Source organism: Gossypium hirsutum, chromosome D10 (assembly GCF_007990345.1).
Source record: "Gossypium hirsutum isolate 1008001.06 chromosome D10, Gossypium_hirsutum_v2.1, whole genome shotgun sequence".
In the NCBI taxonomy this organism is placed as follows: domain Eukaryota; kingdom Viridiplantae; phylum Streptophyta; class Magnoliopsida; order Malvales; family Malvaceae; genus Gossypium; species Gossypium hirsutum.
In genome coordinates this window covers 14,295,034-14,311,362 of record NC_053446.1, presented here as the reverse complement: position 1 = coordinate 14,311,362, position 16,329 = coordinate 14,295,034, and the positions used below count along the sequence as shown (strand labels likewise).

General features: G+C 32.3%; 1 protein-coding gene, 1 long non-coding RNA gene and 1 pseudogene across 2 annotated transcripts; 1 reads left to right on the top strand and 2 right to left on the bottom strand.

Moving 5' to 3' along the window:
• Nucleotides 1-282: 282 nt before the first annotated feature.
• Nucleotides 283-7,958, top strand: LOC107915712 (bifunctional riboflavin biosynthesis protein RIBA 1, chloroplastic-like; annotated as a pseudogene).
• A 1,354-nt stretch (nucleotides 7,959-9,312) lies between these two features.
• Nucleotides 9,313-10,243, bottom strand: LOC107915829 (uncharacterized). Its single transcript, XR_001689289.2, has 2 exons — nucleotides 9,842-10,243; nucleotides 9,313-9,575 (listed from the first exon to the last, which is right to left on the bottom strand). It is a non-coding gene; the product is annotated as an uncharacterized lncRNA (long non-coding RNA).
• A 2,446-nt stretch (nucleotides 10,244-12,689) lies between these two features.
• LOC107914631 (uncharacterized) lies at nucleotides 12,690-15,518 on the bottom strand. Its single transcript, XM_041103189.1, has 7 exons — nucleotides 15,352-15,518; nucleotides 15,175-15,241; nucleotides 15,036-15,097; nucleotides 14,793-14,892; nucleotides 14,330-14,410; nucleotides 13,389-13,470; nucleotides 12,690-13,217 (listed from the first exon to the last, which is right to left on the bottom strand). The coding sequence occupies exons 3-7, from the start codon at nucleotides 15,092-15,094 to the stop codon at nucleotides 13,153-13,155; spliced, it is 387 nt and encodes a 128-aa protein (XP_040959123.1). The 5' UTR covers nucleotides 15,095-15,097; nucleotides 15,175-15,241; nucleotides 15,352-15,518; the 3' UTR covers nucleotides 12,690-13,152.
• Nucleotides 15,519-16,329: the final 811 nt, after the last annotated feature.

Below are 16,329 nucleotides of genomic sequence, written 5' to 3'. Positions count from 1 at the left end.
TACGTTAGTGTTGGCGATTGTTTTTGTTTTCTTTTAAAATTATTTGAACTAAAATAAAGAAAAAGAATATTGTTATAGTATTTGTCATGAATCAAACGACATTAATTCAGATAGGTTAATAAAGTTTTAAAACTTTAATTAAATTCCAAGATTACAGGAAATGATGAAACCCTAATCAATGACTGAATATTACAGTAGAAATACTTTATTATTAGATACCTTATCCAAGGATCATTTCATAAACACAAAGGGGGTAAATGATCAATAATTATCCAAAAAGATCCACGTCAGCCCAAATTTTGAATCATCCACACCAAACTCAGCGCTTTTCATGGCGGTGGCGATGACCATGATTCTCCAATAATGCTCTAAACTTTCTTTCCGATCATTAATCTCAATTCTTCCTCAATGCCTCTCTCCAAACATTTTGTTTTTCCAATTATGTTTAATATGTAAATTTTAATTAAATCATGTTTCTTCCGGGGTTTCCTTTGTATGCTTTGGAATCTTTGGTTAATTGGAATAAAGGTTGATAATTTTCATCATTTAAAGTGTGATATTTAAGGAAATAGGACTAGTTGACTATGAAAGTAAAACAATTTATAAAGTATTATTTCTTAATATTTGGGTTTGGATTTCATTAGCTATATATTTTGGTGGTGTTAAGTATTCATGGTTCATTTCTCTTTATCCTTCTGTTTAATTTAAAGGGTACAATTATGGGAATCTAGTAACTACAGCAAATAGGTGCAACCCTGTTCTGTTTGCAAGTAGTTGTACAAGAAAGATGGGCTTGAGTTTCATGGGTGTTGGTAAAGTTAGAGCTGCTTTGGTATCAGGAGAAGCGGATGTGCTATCTTATCCTAAGAGTAATGGAGTTGTTGTAGGGAAGATTAGTTTTGTCGATGGACTTGTTGACAGCAAGCTGGGATTGAGGTACAGCCTAATGCCATAAGTTTCGAAACACTTGCAGCCGAAATAACTCCTGTGACTAATGGTTTATTTGCTGATGAATACGACTTTGATCATCCTACAAAAGGGTTTGCTTCCATCCGAGAAGCCAATGATGATATTCGTCAAGGAAAGGTTTGTTTGTCCTAGTTACATGTTTGAATTTGATGTTATTATCACACTGCTAATTGAAGAAAATTTCCAGTTAGTAATTGTTGTAGATGATGGAGATAGAGAAAATGAGGGTGATCTGATAATGGAAGCATCAATGGCAACTCCTAAGGCCATGGCCTTTATTGTCAAGCATGGAACTGGAATTGTTTGTGTGAGCATGAAAACTGAAGATTTGGAAAGGTTAGAGCTACCATTAATGGTAACCCAGAAGGAGAATGAGGGAAAACTTTGTACGGCTTTCACTGTATCAGTGGTATGTTCTTCGCTTTATTCAAAGTACATGTGAAAGCTACACCTTTTATATTTGCCAAAATTCGAAGGTTTTTATTACAATATGATAATTTTCATTTAATGGTGGATTCTTGTTTCATTGTTGTGCTTGGTATCCTTGTTTGGAGATAAACTACATTGATTTCATATAGGATGCAGAGCATGGTACAACTGTTAAGTTTGACAAATAGATGATAACATGAATAATTCTTGTATTACTTCAAAAGAGATACATCAAAGTTCTATCTTCTTGAGTAGGGACTATGCATGCTTATATAGAAAAGCATGTAGTCAATAACTACTAATAACAACTAACAGTAACTACTAACAGTTATCAGCAACCAATATCAACTAACAACAGACTTAACAGAATAATAACAGAAGCCAGTCCCTAGATCAGTTATTATTTTAACATTTTCCCGGTTTCTTTGTTGTTTGAACATTTGAGAGCATCATTTTGTGTGAGAACTCGAAGAGCTTGCCGAAATGATTCAAAGTGCTTAGGTGTAATAGGCTTGGTAAGGACATCAGCGATTTGTTCTAATGACGGGACAAAGTTCACCTACAGGGTTCCATCGAGAACCTTTTCCCGGACAAAGTGGTGATCTATCTCTACATGCTCTATTCGTGCATAATGTGTGGGATTTGCAGCTATAGATACCGTAGAAGTATTATCGTACCAAATCATAGGTGGCGGACAATTTGACAAACCAATCTCATCTATCAGTTGTTTAACCCACAAAAGCTCCGATACACAATGGCTAGGCTTCGATACTCTGCTTCAAAGGACGACTTGGACACAACCTTTTGTTTCTTGGAACACCACGCAACAGGGTTTGGTCCTAGGTACACAACATACCCTGTGGTAGAACGTCGATCTTCAACAGAAGAGGCCCAGTCAGCATCCGAGTAACCAACAACCTCAACTCACCTTTTAGAGAAATATAAACCATGATCACCAGTCCCAATAAGATACCTTAGCACTCGTTTGACTGCTCTCCAATGAATCTCACTTGGAAGGTTCATATACTGACTCAACTTGTTGACACAAAATGACAATTCTGGACGTGTGATACACAGATACTGAAGTATTCCCACTGTACTGCGATATAAATGAACATCGGTGAAAGGAGGGCTGCCATCTGAAGTAGTCAATTTTGGAGTATTTACCATAGGTGTAGGAGTAGCTGTAGCTCTTATCATGTCATTCTTAGCAAGAATCTCCAAGATTTATTTTTTCTGACTAAGAAACACCCCTAGTGGCGTGCGCTGCACTTCAATGCCTAGGAAGAAATTCAGCTACCCCATGTCCTTAAGCATAAATTTGTTATGAAGCTGGCGAATCACATTGTCCACCTCATCATTTGAACTGCCTGTTATTACAATATCATCCACATACATTAGAAGTAGCACCATATTCCCTGATGATGTAAAGATAAATAATGAGGTATCAGCCTTTGAAGTATTAAAATCGAGCTGAGTAACCAAATACTGCTTGAGAGTATGGAACCACGCTCGAGGCGTAAGCCATAAAGCGCTTTGTTCAGCTTACAAACTAGTTGCTGGCCATTGGCACCTGACACCTCAAAACCAGACGGTTGTTCCATGTAGATTTCTTCTATCAGATCGCCATTGACATCAACCTAACACCTCAAAACTAGGCGTTATTGACATCAACCAGTCGCAAGGACCACCCTTTCATAACAGCTGTAGCAAGCACAACGCGAATGGTTGTTGTACGAACCACTGGGCTGAATGTGTCGCGAAACTCAATTCTAGCATGTTGAGAAAAACCTTTGGCCACTAATCGGGCTTTATATCTCTCCACTGTCCCATCAGCCTTTTTATTCACCTTAAACAACCATTTGCATCCCACAGCTCGTCGGTTAATAGGAAAAGGGCAAAGGCTCCATGTATTGTTTTTAAGAAAAGCCTGTAGCTCACTATACACCGCTGCTTGCCAACACTCATTCTGCATTGCTTCATGAATGTCAACAAGTGTATCATGTGACAAACAAGCCGCATTGGTTAGGTATGCCTTAGGTTTAAATACTCCAGCTTTGTTACATGTGATCATGGCATAAGAATTGAGTTGGGTAGCAGGTTGAGGGACAGTAGGTTGATGAGCAGTAGGTTGAGGTGACGAAGTAGTTAAGATGTTATTAGGTATCCAGGAGAGAGTGGAATTTAGCAAAGGCTAAGTTGGACTAGATGCCGAAGGAGTAGTATGAGTAGTGTTTGTTGATAGCCTAGGGATCTCATTATGTGTAATATCCCAAAAATTACTACAGTAAGAAAGTAGGTATCCTTGATATAGTAAAATAAGGATATAAAATGACAAAAAGGGAAATTTTGAGTTATGGCAACATTGGGAAGTATATTATGATATATTAATTCAAGAAAGGATTAAATCACAAAAGTGAGAAAAGTTTTGTTAATTAAGAGTAAATACTCAAAATTTGAGGGAGTAAAGTGTAAACATGAAAAAGTTGAAGGACCAATGGTGCAAATATTTTAAGGGTGGAATAATCTAGAAACTAAGGAAAATGGATGAATTAGGACCAAATTGAAAAGGTGAAGAATTTTGAGGGACTAAATCGTAATTTTACCAAATTAAGTGATGACTCAAGGATGAAATTTTTAAAGGTTATAAAGGGCAAAATGGTCAATTAGAAGAGAGAGAAATCTAGAAGGCAATGATGATGTTAGAGATATTTTAGATTAATTAAATAAATATTAGTTTATTAATATTTTAATTTGATTTTTAAATATTATTTTATTATTATTTTATTATTTTATTTAGTATATATATATAAGAAAAGGAAGATGAAGAATCACCATCCCACCATTTTTTTCCATGCACCAACGTGAGAAGAAGAGAGAAAGAAAGAAAGTTTTGCTTTCTTTACAATTGGTCATTCCACCAAAAATTCACCATTTTCACCTAGAAATTAAAAGAATTTCCATATCCATCAAGAGAGAAAGATAACAAGGAGATTATGAGGAGTTAGAATATCAAGTTAGATTCAAGAAAGAGAAGCTGGAGGAGAGAGAAAATCAAGTTAAAGGTTGAAACTAGTAGGACAAGGTAAGAACATTAAGATTTCAATATATTTTTAAGTTTTATATTATTAAAAAAGCATAGAAATGATGTTATAGTAGAGTTTTATTATATAAGGTTTTATGTTCTTGGTATATTAGTGAAGGGAAATAAGTGAAAGTGATGAGAAATATTATAGAGAAAGGGAATAAGGGAGTTATAAACTTAGTAATCAACATCTTGCACTAAAACAGTTTTGGACAGCAGCAGTAGGTTAACTTTAAAAAATCACTATAAATTGTGGAGATCGAATTAGAGGATGAAAAAAATATGAAATTAAATCTTATTGAGTTTATTTTCTCATAGAAGAAACGGTGTAAGTAATGAAAATGTAAATCATGAGATATAATAAATTTTGTGAGACAATGTCAGAATGAATTCGGGTTCCCTTGTTCTGACTTTGGAAAATCATAGAAAATTTGAGAAAAATAATTATGGGCTTAAATTTATATTTTTAAATACTTAATGATTCTATTTTCAATATAAACAAACATTAATATCATCCGAATCCCGTACGAGGAGATAATTAACTTTTAGTGAAGAAGGGTCGAAACTGTCAGACAGCAGAACAGGGATGACTTTAAAGTGAGAATATACGCTAAATTCTGAAAATTTTATGGTAAGAATATATGTGAGTCTAGTTTCATAAAAATTTAGCGTATATTAATTCAGAGTTCCGTAGCTCAAGATATAAATAATTTAGTGACTATGACTCAAGTGGACAGCTTTGAATGAACATATAAATAAATAGTGAAATTATAGATAATGTTATATATAAGCATGTTATATACATTAAGGATGTGGAATGGAGAGGAGGAGGAAAATATATAATTATTCAACTAGCATGAGTTTTCATTAAAAATGACTAATTTGCATGTTTTAGGATCAGGGACTAAATTGAATAAAAGTAAAATTTAAAGGGTAAATTTGTAAAAATGTCAAAAAGTGACCAAATTGCATGAAATGAATTGTTTTATTATTTAAATTAATAAATTGAATGAAATATTAATTTAGATCAAGATTGGGTGGAAATTCGAGGAAAATAGAAAATTACCAAAATGTCCCTAAATTTTAGTATTTCTGCAATTTAGCCTGTTAAGTTCGTATGAACTATATTTTGTATAATTTTAATTAAAGTGAATGTTATTTGGTATGAATATTATATAAATATTTGTTTTATTATTGGAATTGAATTCTTATTGGTAATATGTATAATTATTAGATGCATTGAAATGATTATCGAAAGCTTGATTGGATTGGAAGCTTATCGGAGATATATCACACTATCCATTGGTTCTATCAGTAATTTTGGATGATTTGATTCTGGTTATAATGGCATGAATAAGTTAAATTGGCCAACATAATCTCATTAATGTTTTGATTTTGATTGGTTATAAATATGAATGCTTGATGAAATGAAATGTTTGTAAATTAATTTGTAAACTCCGGTAATGCTCTATAACCCTATTCTGGCAACGGATACGGGTTAGGGGTGTTACATTATGTACTGATGTAGTGATAGGTGGACGACTAGGAAGCATGACAAGTAACTTAGAACTTGACTGTGAAGGAACAATGATGGTGGGATCAGGTTTAAGTTTGACAATTTTGAATAATAACAGAAGCCAGTCCCTAGATCAGCTATTATTCTAACAACAACAACAGGTGTCTCTGCTCGTGATAGGGTGACAACGGTGTTGGCACTAGCATCTAAAGACTCAAAACCCGAATATTTCAATCTCCCAGGTCATATATTTCCCCTAAAGTATAGGGAGGGAGGGGTGCTAAAAAGAGCTGGGCACACATAAGCTTCCGTTGATCTAGCTGTATTAGCTGGGCTAGAACCTGTGGCAATTTTATGTGAGATTGTGGATGATGATGGCTCAATGGCTGGGTTGCCAAAGCTTCATGAATTCGCTCAGGCTGAAAAATTGAAGATTATTTCTACCGCTGATCTAATCAAGTACACTAATGGGATCCTTTTTCATAAGGGGTGATCTTATTGTTAAAGTTAGGGTCCTTCACTTGCTCTTCTTACCACTTAAGTCTCCTCAAACTAAAGCATTGGTGTTTATAAGGTTATGACTTAAGTATAGGGAAAATGTTTCTTTGAAGGTGAACATAAACGTGTTAGAACGGTGACCAACTTTTATAGTAGGGTATGGAGGAACATCATCATCACAACTGATCTTTATTCTTCCATTTGTTGACTATCAAAGTGACCCATTTAGTGAAGTTATTTATATTACAATAATTGACAGATATAGAAGGAAAAGAGAGAGGCTGGTGGATCTGGCTGCTGCTGCATTGATACCCACAATGTGGGGTCCATTTAAAGCATACTGTTATAGGTCATTGCTAGATGGGATTGAGCACACAGCGATGGTTAAAGTTAGTATTTCATCTGAATATTCACCACCTTCATCTGTTTCTTATTTTTGTTTAGTAAGCAACACTAACCAGTTCTAAAATCTGGGAATTCAAAAGTATTCTTATATGCCGTTACTATAGTTTGTTGTGTCATTAGCCACATGCGAAAACTTTATCGGTCTGACTAGGTTGTATTAGTAGGACGTTGATGACTGGACTGTGTAACATGCAGGGTGAAATTAGTGATGACCAAGATATTCTCGTGAGGGTACACTCCGAGTGCCTTACCGGCTACGTATTTGGGTCGGCCAGATGTGATTGTGGAAACCAGTTAGCACTAGCAATGAACACTAGCAATGAAGCAAATTGAGGCAAGTGGACGGGGTGTATTAATTTATCTTCGTGGACATGAAGGTAGAGGGATCGGTTTAGGCCACAAGCTTCGTGCTTATAACCTACAAGATGATGGACACGACACAGTTGAGGCCAATGAGGAGCTTTACCTATTGATTCTCGGGAATACGGGCATCGGTGCACAAGTAAGATTTCTTCAGCCATTTGTCTTTGTTACCTACACCATATGTTATACCGACTGTTTCGAATCCTATAAAACACGGTTTCCTTCACTTGCTCGCACCGTTAAATCGCTGAATGTAGTGTTCAATTTTCTGCAGATACTAGGAGATCTTGGTGTTCATACAATGAGTCTGATGACAAACAATCCAGCAAAGTACGTCGGTCTTAAAGGTTATGGTTTGGCGATTTCCGGCAGAGTTCCATTATTGAACCCAATAACTAAAGAAAACAAAAGATACTTGGAGACCAAAATAGAAAAATTGGGACACATTTATGGTTCAGACATTAACGCATCCTGCAGCACGGCTTATCAGGAGATATAAGCAGGTCTGAGTTGATATGCTGTTGTTTGAGTTGGTAATTTCATGTCTGATAATAACACTTTGGGATGATGTTTTGGGAATGGCATATTGGTTTATTTTTTTTATTTAAAATTTTTACACTAATTGAAGAATGTATGCTGAACGTAGCAGATGTATTTACATTCTTTTTATTGATAAAGCAGATTGAATATCCGATATGTTTTATTTATTTATTTATTTTATTATATATTTAAAGAATTTTTAGAGGGACAGGTTTTCGCTTATGCCCGAGAATGTTCTCGTTAAGCAGTAGCACATTATTCACACCGGGACTAATTTTCGGTTAAAAATAAAAAATTAAGTTATTGAGGTTTGAATATTTATAAAAAACGAGGTTTTAAAATTAAAATAGAAGTCGTACAATTATATTTTTTTGGTAAATTATTAAAATAGTCATTTTTATTTATCCCAAATTACATTTTAGTTATTTATATTTGAAATGTTACGTTTTAGTCACTTACGTTATCGTATTGTAATATTTTAGTCGCCAAAACGTTAATTATCGTTAATGGTGTAACGGTAAGCTAACGTGGCACGTTAAATCATCATTTCAAACAAAAATTTAGGTTAATTTATACAATTGGTCCTTATATTTTTTCATTTTGAGCAATTTATTTTTTTTCTTTTATGTTCTTTTAAATTTTTATTTCCATTCTCTTTTTGCTTCTTCCTCTATTTTCCTCCCTTCTCCCTTTCTTTTAACGTAGTTTTTTTTATATTTTCCATTTGTTAAAACTAGTCCCTATACTTTTATTTTTTTTAACAATTTAACTCTTTTGAGTGAGGCGAGCTTGTGTACTAGTTTTAACAAATGAAATATATAGAAAAGATACATTAAAAGAAATAAGAAGGGAGGAAAACAGAGGGAGAAGTAGAAGAGAATGGAAAAAATGAAAGTTAAAAGAACATAAAAGAAACAAAATTAAATTACTCAAAGTGAAAAAATATAGGGATCAATTGTAGAATTTAACCTAAAATTTTTGTTTGAAATGATGATTTAATGTGTCATATCAATTTACCGTTACACCATTGAAGGCAATTAATGGCTTAGTGACTAAAATGTTACAACACGATAACATAAGTGATTAAAACGTAACATTTCAAACTTAAATGACTAAAATGTAACCTGAGATAAACAAAAATAACTATTTTAATAGCTTACCCTATATTTTTATAATATATTTTTTAAAATTCACAATTTAAGAAATTAGAGAAAAACTAGATTTGAAAATTTACGCTTAAAATTGATACTTTATTAACCACGTGCTTTGAAAAACTTCGAAATTTAAAAATATAAAATATAAAATCTAATTACGATCCTTTGAGTTAGTTACAATTTTTGAGTGAACCAACATTGCAAAGTAGAATAATTTTTGGTATCTCTTAGTATACACAAAAATATTAAAAATCTATCTTTTATCAATAAATAAACTTTATGAATTTACTAGAATAAAAAAATAATATCCTACTATTAAATATTAACAGAATCCTAAAAAAATCCTTAATTAATTAATTTAAAAATATCACCTGAATATTTTATTAAAATATTTAAAAGTACAATTGTAATACCCAATTTTTGGCCTGGGTCCAACTAAACCTAAAGCCCATTACAAACCCTAACCCACTAGCCCAAAGCACTAAAAAAACCCCTTAAGCAGCAGACAGCCCCAGAACCACCATCGCCACGTCGCCTAACCCGCAGTAGCCCCCTGCACGTCGCGCACGTCGCTCCGTGCGTTGTGCACATTGCCCCGCACTTCAGCGCGTTCCACCTGCAGCAAAACCACAAACAGCAGCAAATAAAAAGGGGGAATCAGTGTAAAAAAGGGGGGTAAAAAAAAGAGACAAATATTGTATTGAAGAGTATTAAAAAATACGAAATCAAGAAAAAAAAAACAATTTTGGAAAGGTGATCGGTTTTGTTCTAATTTTTCTGTTCTTTTTACTGTTTTTTTTATTTTATTTTGGGTTTTTCCTTTGATTCTTAAAAATAAAAATAAAAACGAAAGGGAAAGGGAAAAGGAAAAAGGGAACTTACCGTCGAGGCGCCGTCGTCGTCGTTGTGGCCGGTCGGAAATGGGTCTGAAATGGTGGAAGGGAGATGGCAACGGCGCGACTTCAAAAGGCAGAAAGAAAATGATTTTTAGGGTTTTAAAATGGGGTTTTTATATGGATTAAAACGACATCGTTTAGGGCCTGTTTCAGTGGCCCTAAAACGGCACCGTATAGACTATGCCCGTGTGCGACCCAATCCGACCCGGGGAGGATCCGCGCATTTCTTAAAAATGGGATATTTCCGAAATTCGTCCCCTAATTTTTTACAGTGTTTTTAAATCATTTTTTTATTTCTTTTAAATTTCACAATATGTTTTATTTCTGTTTCAATTTGATCCAAATGATGCGCAGCGTTTTGGGTGATTTGGGTAAATTTTTATTTCGGTCCTCTTTCTATTTCGCGTGTTTTAATTTGCTCCCTTTCTTGTTTTCTATTTTTGAATTCAACCTTTAAACTCTGTTTATTTTCAAATTAATCCTTAATTTGTCATTTTATGGTTTTTTTTATTATTTATTTTTTATTAATACTGTTAAATTGTATTATTATTACTGTATTATTATTAGTATTTATTATTATGGTTATTGCAATACATATATATGCATATATGCATCTTATTATATATGTATATATTTTAATTTTTTTAAATATATATACATATCTTATATTTTATTTTATTTTATTTTTTCTTAGTTTTATATACATATATATATACGTACATATATTTATATGTTATAATATTTATATAGTTTTTCATATTTTAAAATCCAAATATATATACATTTTTTTATAATATATATAGATACATACTCTATTCAAAACTATTATAAATATATTTTCTGCATTTTTTTATATATACCTATATATCCATATTTTCATAATTTACTAATATATTGTGCTTATACATTTTTTTATTTTTATTATTCTTAAAATGTATGTACATATTTTATATAAATTTTATTATTATTTTATTTTCATGACTTTTGTAAATATATATATGCATTGACATTTTATAATACATATGCATCTTTTATATTTCATATTCCATGCACATATACACGTATTTTCTATAATATATGTACATGTATAGTTTAAATTAAAGTATTTGTTTCATATTGTATGTTAAATTTTTTTATCATACTTTTAAAATATATTTTGGTTTCATCAAAGCATTTAAAATCGTATTTTTAAATTTTTTAAATATTTGGCATTCACGTTTTTTGAGAAGGATTGTGTCCTAACTTACTGGGCTTCGATTCTATTCGATGAACTTAGAGGGCCAAATATTTATTTTACAATTGTACATATTTCAAATAAAAGCTTATTCTCGGGAATTCAGAAATGTTGGGTCCTAACTTACTGGTCATGACGTTTTGTCATCTCGAAATAAGAATTTCTAAAAAATAGTGCAATATTCGATATTCGGGATTTTCGAGGAAATTGAGCCCTAATGTATTGGGTTCCGATTTTCTTTATTAATCCTAAATAACCGAGAATATTCTTTATTAGAAGTGCATAAGTATAAAAATCATTTTCGGGAACTTAATTTGTGGTGTCCTAACGTATTGGGCATGACATATTGCTTTCTCGAAATGAAGATTTTCTTTAAAAGCTAAAAAGTGATATTCAAAGTTCAGGGATTTTGAGAAATTGTACCCTAACGTATTGGGTCTCGATTTCATCGCATGACTTGAACAATTGATTATTCTTTTCAGATTTCATCATTTTTAGTTTTTTTAAAAAAATATTTTTAACCCTCGACGCTAAGACACTAAAATAATCAATTTGGTACCGATTTTGGGCGTTACGAGGGTGCTAAACCTTCCTCGTGCGTAACTGACTCCCGAACCTATTTTCTCAAATTTCGCAGACCAAAGTCGTTTTTAGGTGAGCCGATCACACCTCAATCAAGGATCGGTGGCGACTCCAATTTTTGTTTTTAAAGTCGACAACTAATTTTTGTTTTTCAAAAAAATGGTTTCGACAATAATATTTAACCGAACTTATTTAATTTTTTTTCAGCAATTAAAAGTACAATATTTAAAAGAACAAATTAAATATTAAATACATAAAATAGTATATATAAAAAGATGAGTTTAGAAAAAAATTTGACCTTATAAGAATACCATTTATTTTTCATCATATTACTAAATTTATATTTAAAAATAGTCACTACACCAAAACAGGCTTTTAGCGGCGCTTTTTTAGGCCTTTAGCGTCGCTAAAAAGCGCCGCTAAAAGTATTTACTTTGAGAAACACCGCGAAAAACGCCGCTAATGATAGCGGTGCTAAGCCGCTAATGATAGCGGTGCTAACTTTTGCGGCGTTTTTAGAAATAAACGCCGCTAAAGACCATGACCTTAAGCGGCGCCTTTTCCACAAACGCCGCTAAAGACCAAGACCTTTAGCGGCTCTTCTCCCACAAACGCCGCTAAAGAACATAACCTTTAGTGGCGCTTTTTGTCACAAACGCCGCTATAGATCAAACCTTTAGCGGCGCTTCTCGCAAAAACGCCGCTAAAAACATAACCTTTAAAAAAATTTATTTTAATCAAATTATATTTATTTTTATGATAAATATTATATTATGTTTTATTTTCTAAATTTGAACTTTAAATATACTTTTAAGGATAAATAAAAAAATTATTTAAATTAAATTTTCTATGAAAATTTTAACTTTAAAACTAAATATAAAAATTAATGAATTTAGTTTTAGAATTTAAAATAATAAATTAATAACACAATTAAAATTCAAAAGTTAGAACTCAAGTTGTTGTAAATATTAAAGTAAAAATAAAAATTTAGAATCAAAACTAAAATAAATAATACATATGAGAAACTTGTATGGCTTCTTCCATCTATATTGTGCGTTTTGGAACAACTTCCTAATTACATTTCAAAATGGCAATGAGTAGGCATGAGTCAGTACAACTTTAAACAACCTTAAATAGTTTTATATATTACGAAATCTACACAAGTGAGGAAAATTGCACTAGTTTAAAAAAGTAGACCAAAATGCATAATATGAGGATGAACTTGCTTGGAAGTTTTCTCATCTGCATGTTTTCTCTGGGAAAATTAGCAGAAAAGCTGGTTAATTTTTCCAAGGGTAAGTGTTGGAAATGCCTTGATAATGGATAAAAATTAGGTTGCATGAAGCTCATCCATGAGAAAATATCCTTAGCAAACGATGGCAAGAAAAAGGCACCTATTATTCTTGCTCCCATCCTCCTAATCTCTCCCCAGGGTCATAGTTTGTGAACACCCGAAACTCATTTCCAAGTTTGCTTGAGTGTCATGGCCGAAAATTGCATGCACGCAAACCCAAAAGCTCTGCAGCTCTATCCCTCTGCACCTCTCCTGCAAGTCATTCTCTTAGCTTTTACTTAAAAAAAGCCACTAAAACAACCATTGACATCCATACTTATATTCTGCACTATATTGGAGTTATCCATATACGGCAGTAAAGATGACTAACTCACAGCATTTATTGCAAGTTATGTTTAGTTGGAAAGGAAGTAAAAGCTTTACCCGTAAGTAAAAGCAAGTGAGATTCTCGTGGTTGAGCAAGAAAAGATATTGTTTGAGTAACTTTCTCTAAACACTCCTTGCTCTGCAACCATGCACAACATATGTAATATACTGTCAAAAATTTCCTCCAAACATGAACTCAAGTGAACACCAGTACAACCATGGCAAAGTTAAGAAACAGGTGCCCATATAAAATATCTGCTCAATCGAGATTATGAGAAAAATAGAAACTGATGCTCTAACCCTAAATGTTCCATATGAGACCAAAATAATGGTTTACCTACCATCTTGTGATTGAAATATGTCAAAATCTTCACATTCTCCGATGATAATATATTTAAAATAGCTCTGTAAAGCAAATCAGTAGGATTACAGATTTCCCAGACTTAAAAACGTATCACAGGAGGAATTTTATATCAAGGTAAAGTGGTAGAGAATCTCTGGTATTTACAAATTAAAAGTCTTTGATTTCGTTTTCATCAGAAAGAAAATCTCATATTAATGGGCACAAGATAAATAAGCATAGGCAAGTGGGTTTTATACTCTGTAATCAAGATAAACAAGCAAGTTCATCTTCATATTCAAGATAAACAATAAGATGCTTGGAAGTAATATGTGGAAACTAAGTGGAAAATAAATTGTAGACGCAAAGCATGGGAAGAAAGTGATCTGAGATTACGCATTCTCAAATGATCAAAATAATGCAGGTCAGACTACTGATTTTCATATGCTGCTTTCATTCTTTCAAGATCTAAAACACTTAGTAATCAATCATACCAAACCACGAGAAAGGATGCAGATTAATTGAGACAGAATCTTGCAAAATCTAATCGTAAGTATATTTCATATTCTTGTGGGGGAAAAATTATCTCCCTGCAAAGTAGCACTATAAACCTATAGTTGGAAAAATGTAAAACATGAGGATTGGAGAAAATACTCACCACAGCAATAACGATGAAGAGATCTTCCCAGTGTTTTTCATCTACTAGTTGAACTGCAAGACTATCACTTCCATCATCCTCCTAGAGGTATTAAAAATAAATATCATCAAAACCGAGCTACCATGCTCAGTGTACCTGGCTGTGCAATCCACTATCAGTGACATTTATCAACTGCAGAACACGAGCTGAGAGTTCTGCATCAATTACTTCTTGTGACTCCATGCTACATGGAAGAAATGTAAAAAATATATTGATGACTGTAAAAAGAATGCAAGTCGAGTAAAACCAAAGAAGTTTCAAACAACTAAAAGTACCGTCGCCAAAGTTTGAACCCTATGCCTAATTTCATATTAAACAATCAAGAAACAAAAACCCAATATATATAATAATGCACACATACACACAACATATATATATATACACACCCTTTTGGTACAAAGAAAGAGTTCCAATAATTTCAAACCTTTCTCTCACGTATAGCTAGCAAAGAAGAATCCATTTTAGCTTCAAGAGCTTGCAGTTCATTAATGTTAAGTTCATTCAAGTCTCCACCCATTCTCTGCCTACAAATAAATAAATAAAAACCCAGATCCCTTAATCAACAACAACAAAAAAAGCATGAACCCTTCTTTTCATTGACAAATAAACCCTAGCTTTGGTTTATATATATATACACCATGGGAAAGGGATATAATTTTCATTATACCTAATCTCCCTTCTCAGCTTTTTGTTTATCTCCTTCAACCTCCTGTAATTTTCTTCCATTCTCTGCAAAAACACACAAAAATGGAATAAAGAACAACAACAAACAGAACCCTACAAAGCTTAAAAACTAAATTGTAAACCTCATAATGGGAATTCCATAGATCAATCCCTGTGGTCTTTTGGTATAGATCGAAAAACCCATTTGTCCTGATTCAGAAAGAAACAAAACCCCAAATCAATGAATCATTTGTTATATGCATATATATATAAATTCATGGAGAGAAAAAGAAAAGGTTTAGGGATTTGAACGGTATTACGAGATGTTGGGCCAAAAGAACTCATGGAATTTTGAGATTAAAAGGGAAAAAGAATTAAGTACAAAATTTGGGGTATTTAGGGCGCGCGATGGAGATGAGGAGAAGAGGGAGTAACGAGCAGGTAACCAAATTTTTTTTTTTTTGGAGTGGGCGGGATTTTGAATATCTTTTTGCAACGCCGCTATTGCTTACAAAAAATGCCACAAAAAAATCATTTTATTTTGTACAAAACGACGCCATTTTGTTATGTTAAAAATCTTATATTTTTTCTGCTAAAAATTATTTTAAAGTAAAATTATTTTTTGTGGTGTTTTTTTTATAAAAATGCCGCTATTGTTTACTTTTTGCAGCTTTTTTCATAAAAACGCCGTAAAAATTATTTCATTTTAAAATTTATTAGTTAAGTGATTTTATAAAATATTTATTATTATTTTTTATAAATTGAATTTTTTTAAAAAAATCAAGTACTCTCAAAATAAATATCGTATATTTTAATAAGAAAAAAATTATTAAATGACTGTAATTAATTATTAAGTTAGAATTATCCAATGTAAGCAATTAATCTCTCACAGATCAAATTTCTATTAAAGATTGAGACGTTAATCATGATTTTATATTATTTATTTCCGATATAATCTCCATTTTATTAGAGATATTTCTTCCAAACTAAAATATAACTATTTTGCTAGATGTTCGAAGTGGAATGATTTTAGTTTTATATGGATAAAATTTTTATATGGATAAGCCAGTATAACAAAGTCAGCCCAAAATTTTTATATGGATATGCCCGTATAACAAAGTCGGCCCAAAATCATAGAACTTACGGTGTAATGAATGTAGTACCCTATATATACGCTTTTGAAATTTAAAAGGAAATCTCTACATTTTAATTTTGAGATATTAAATTTTTTATTTTTTTAATTTAAACATCTAATTTTGCGGTTAAAATTATCAATGTAGCAATTAGAAAATGATAAA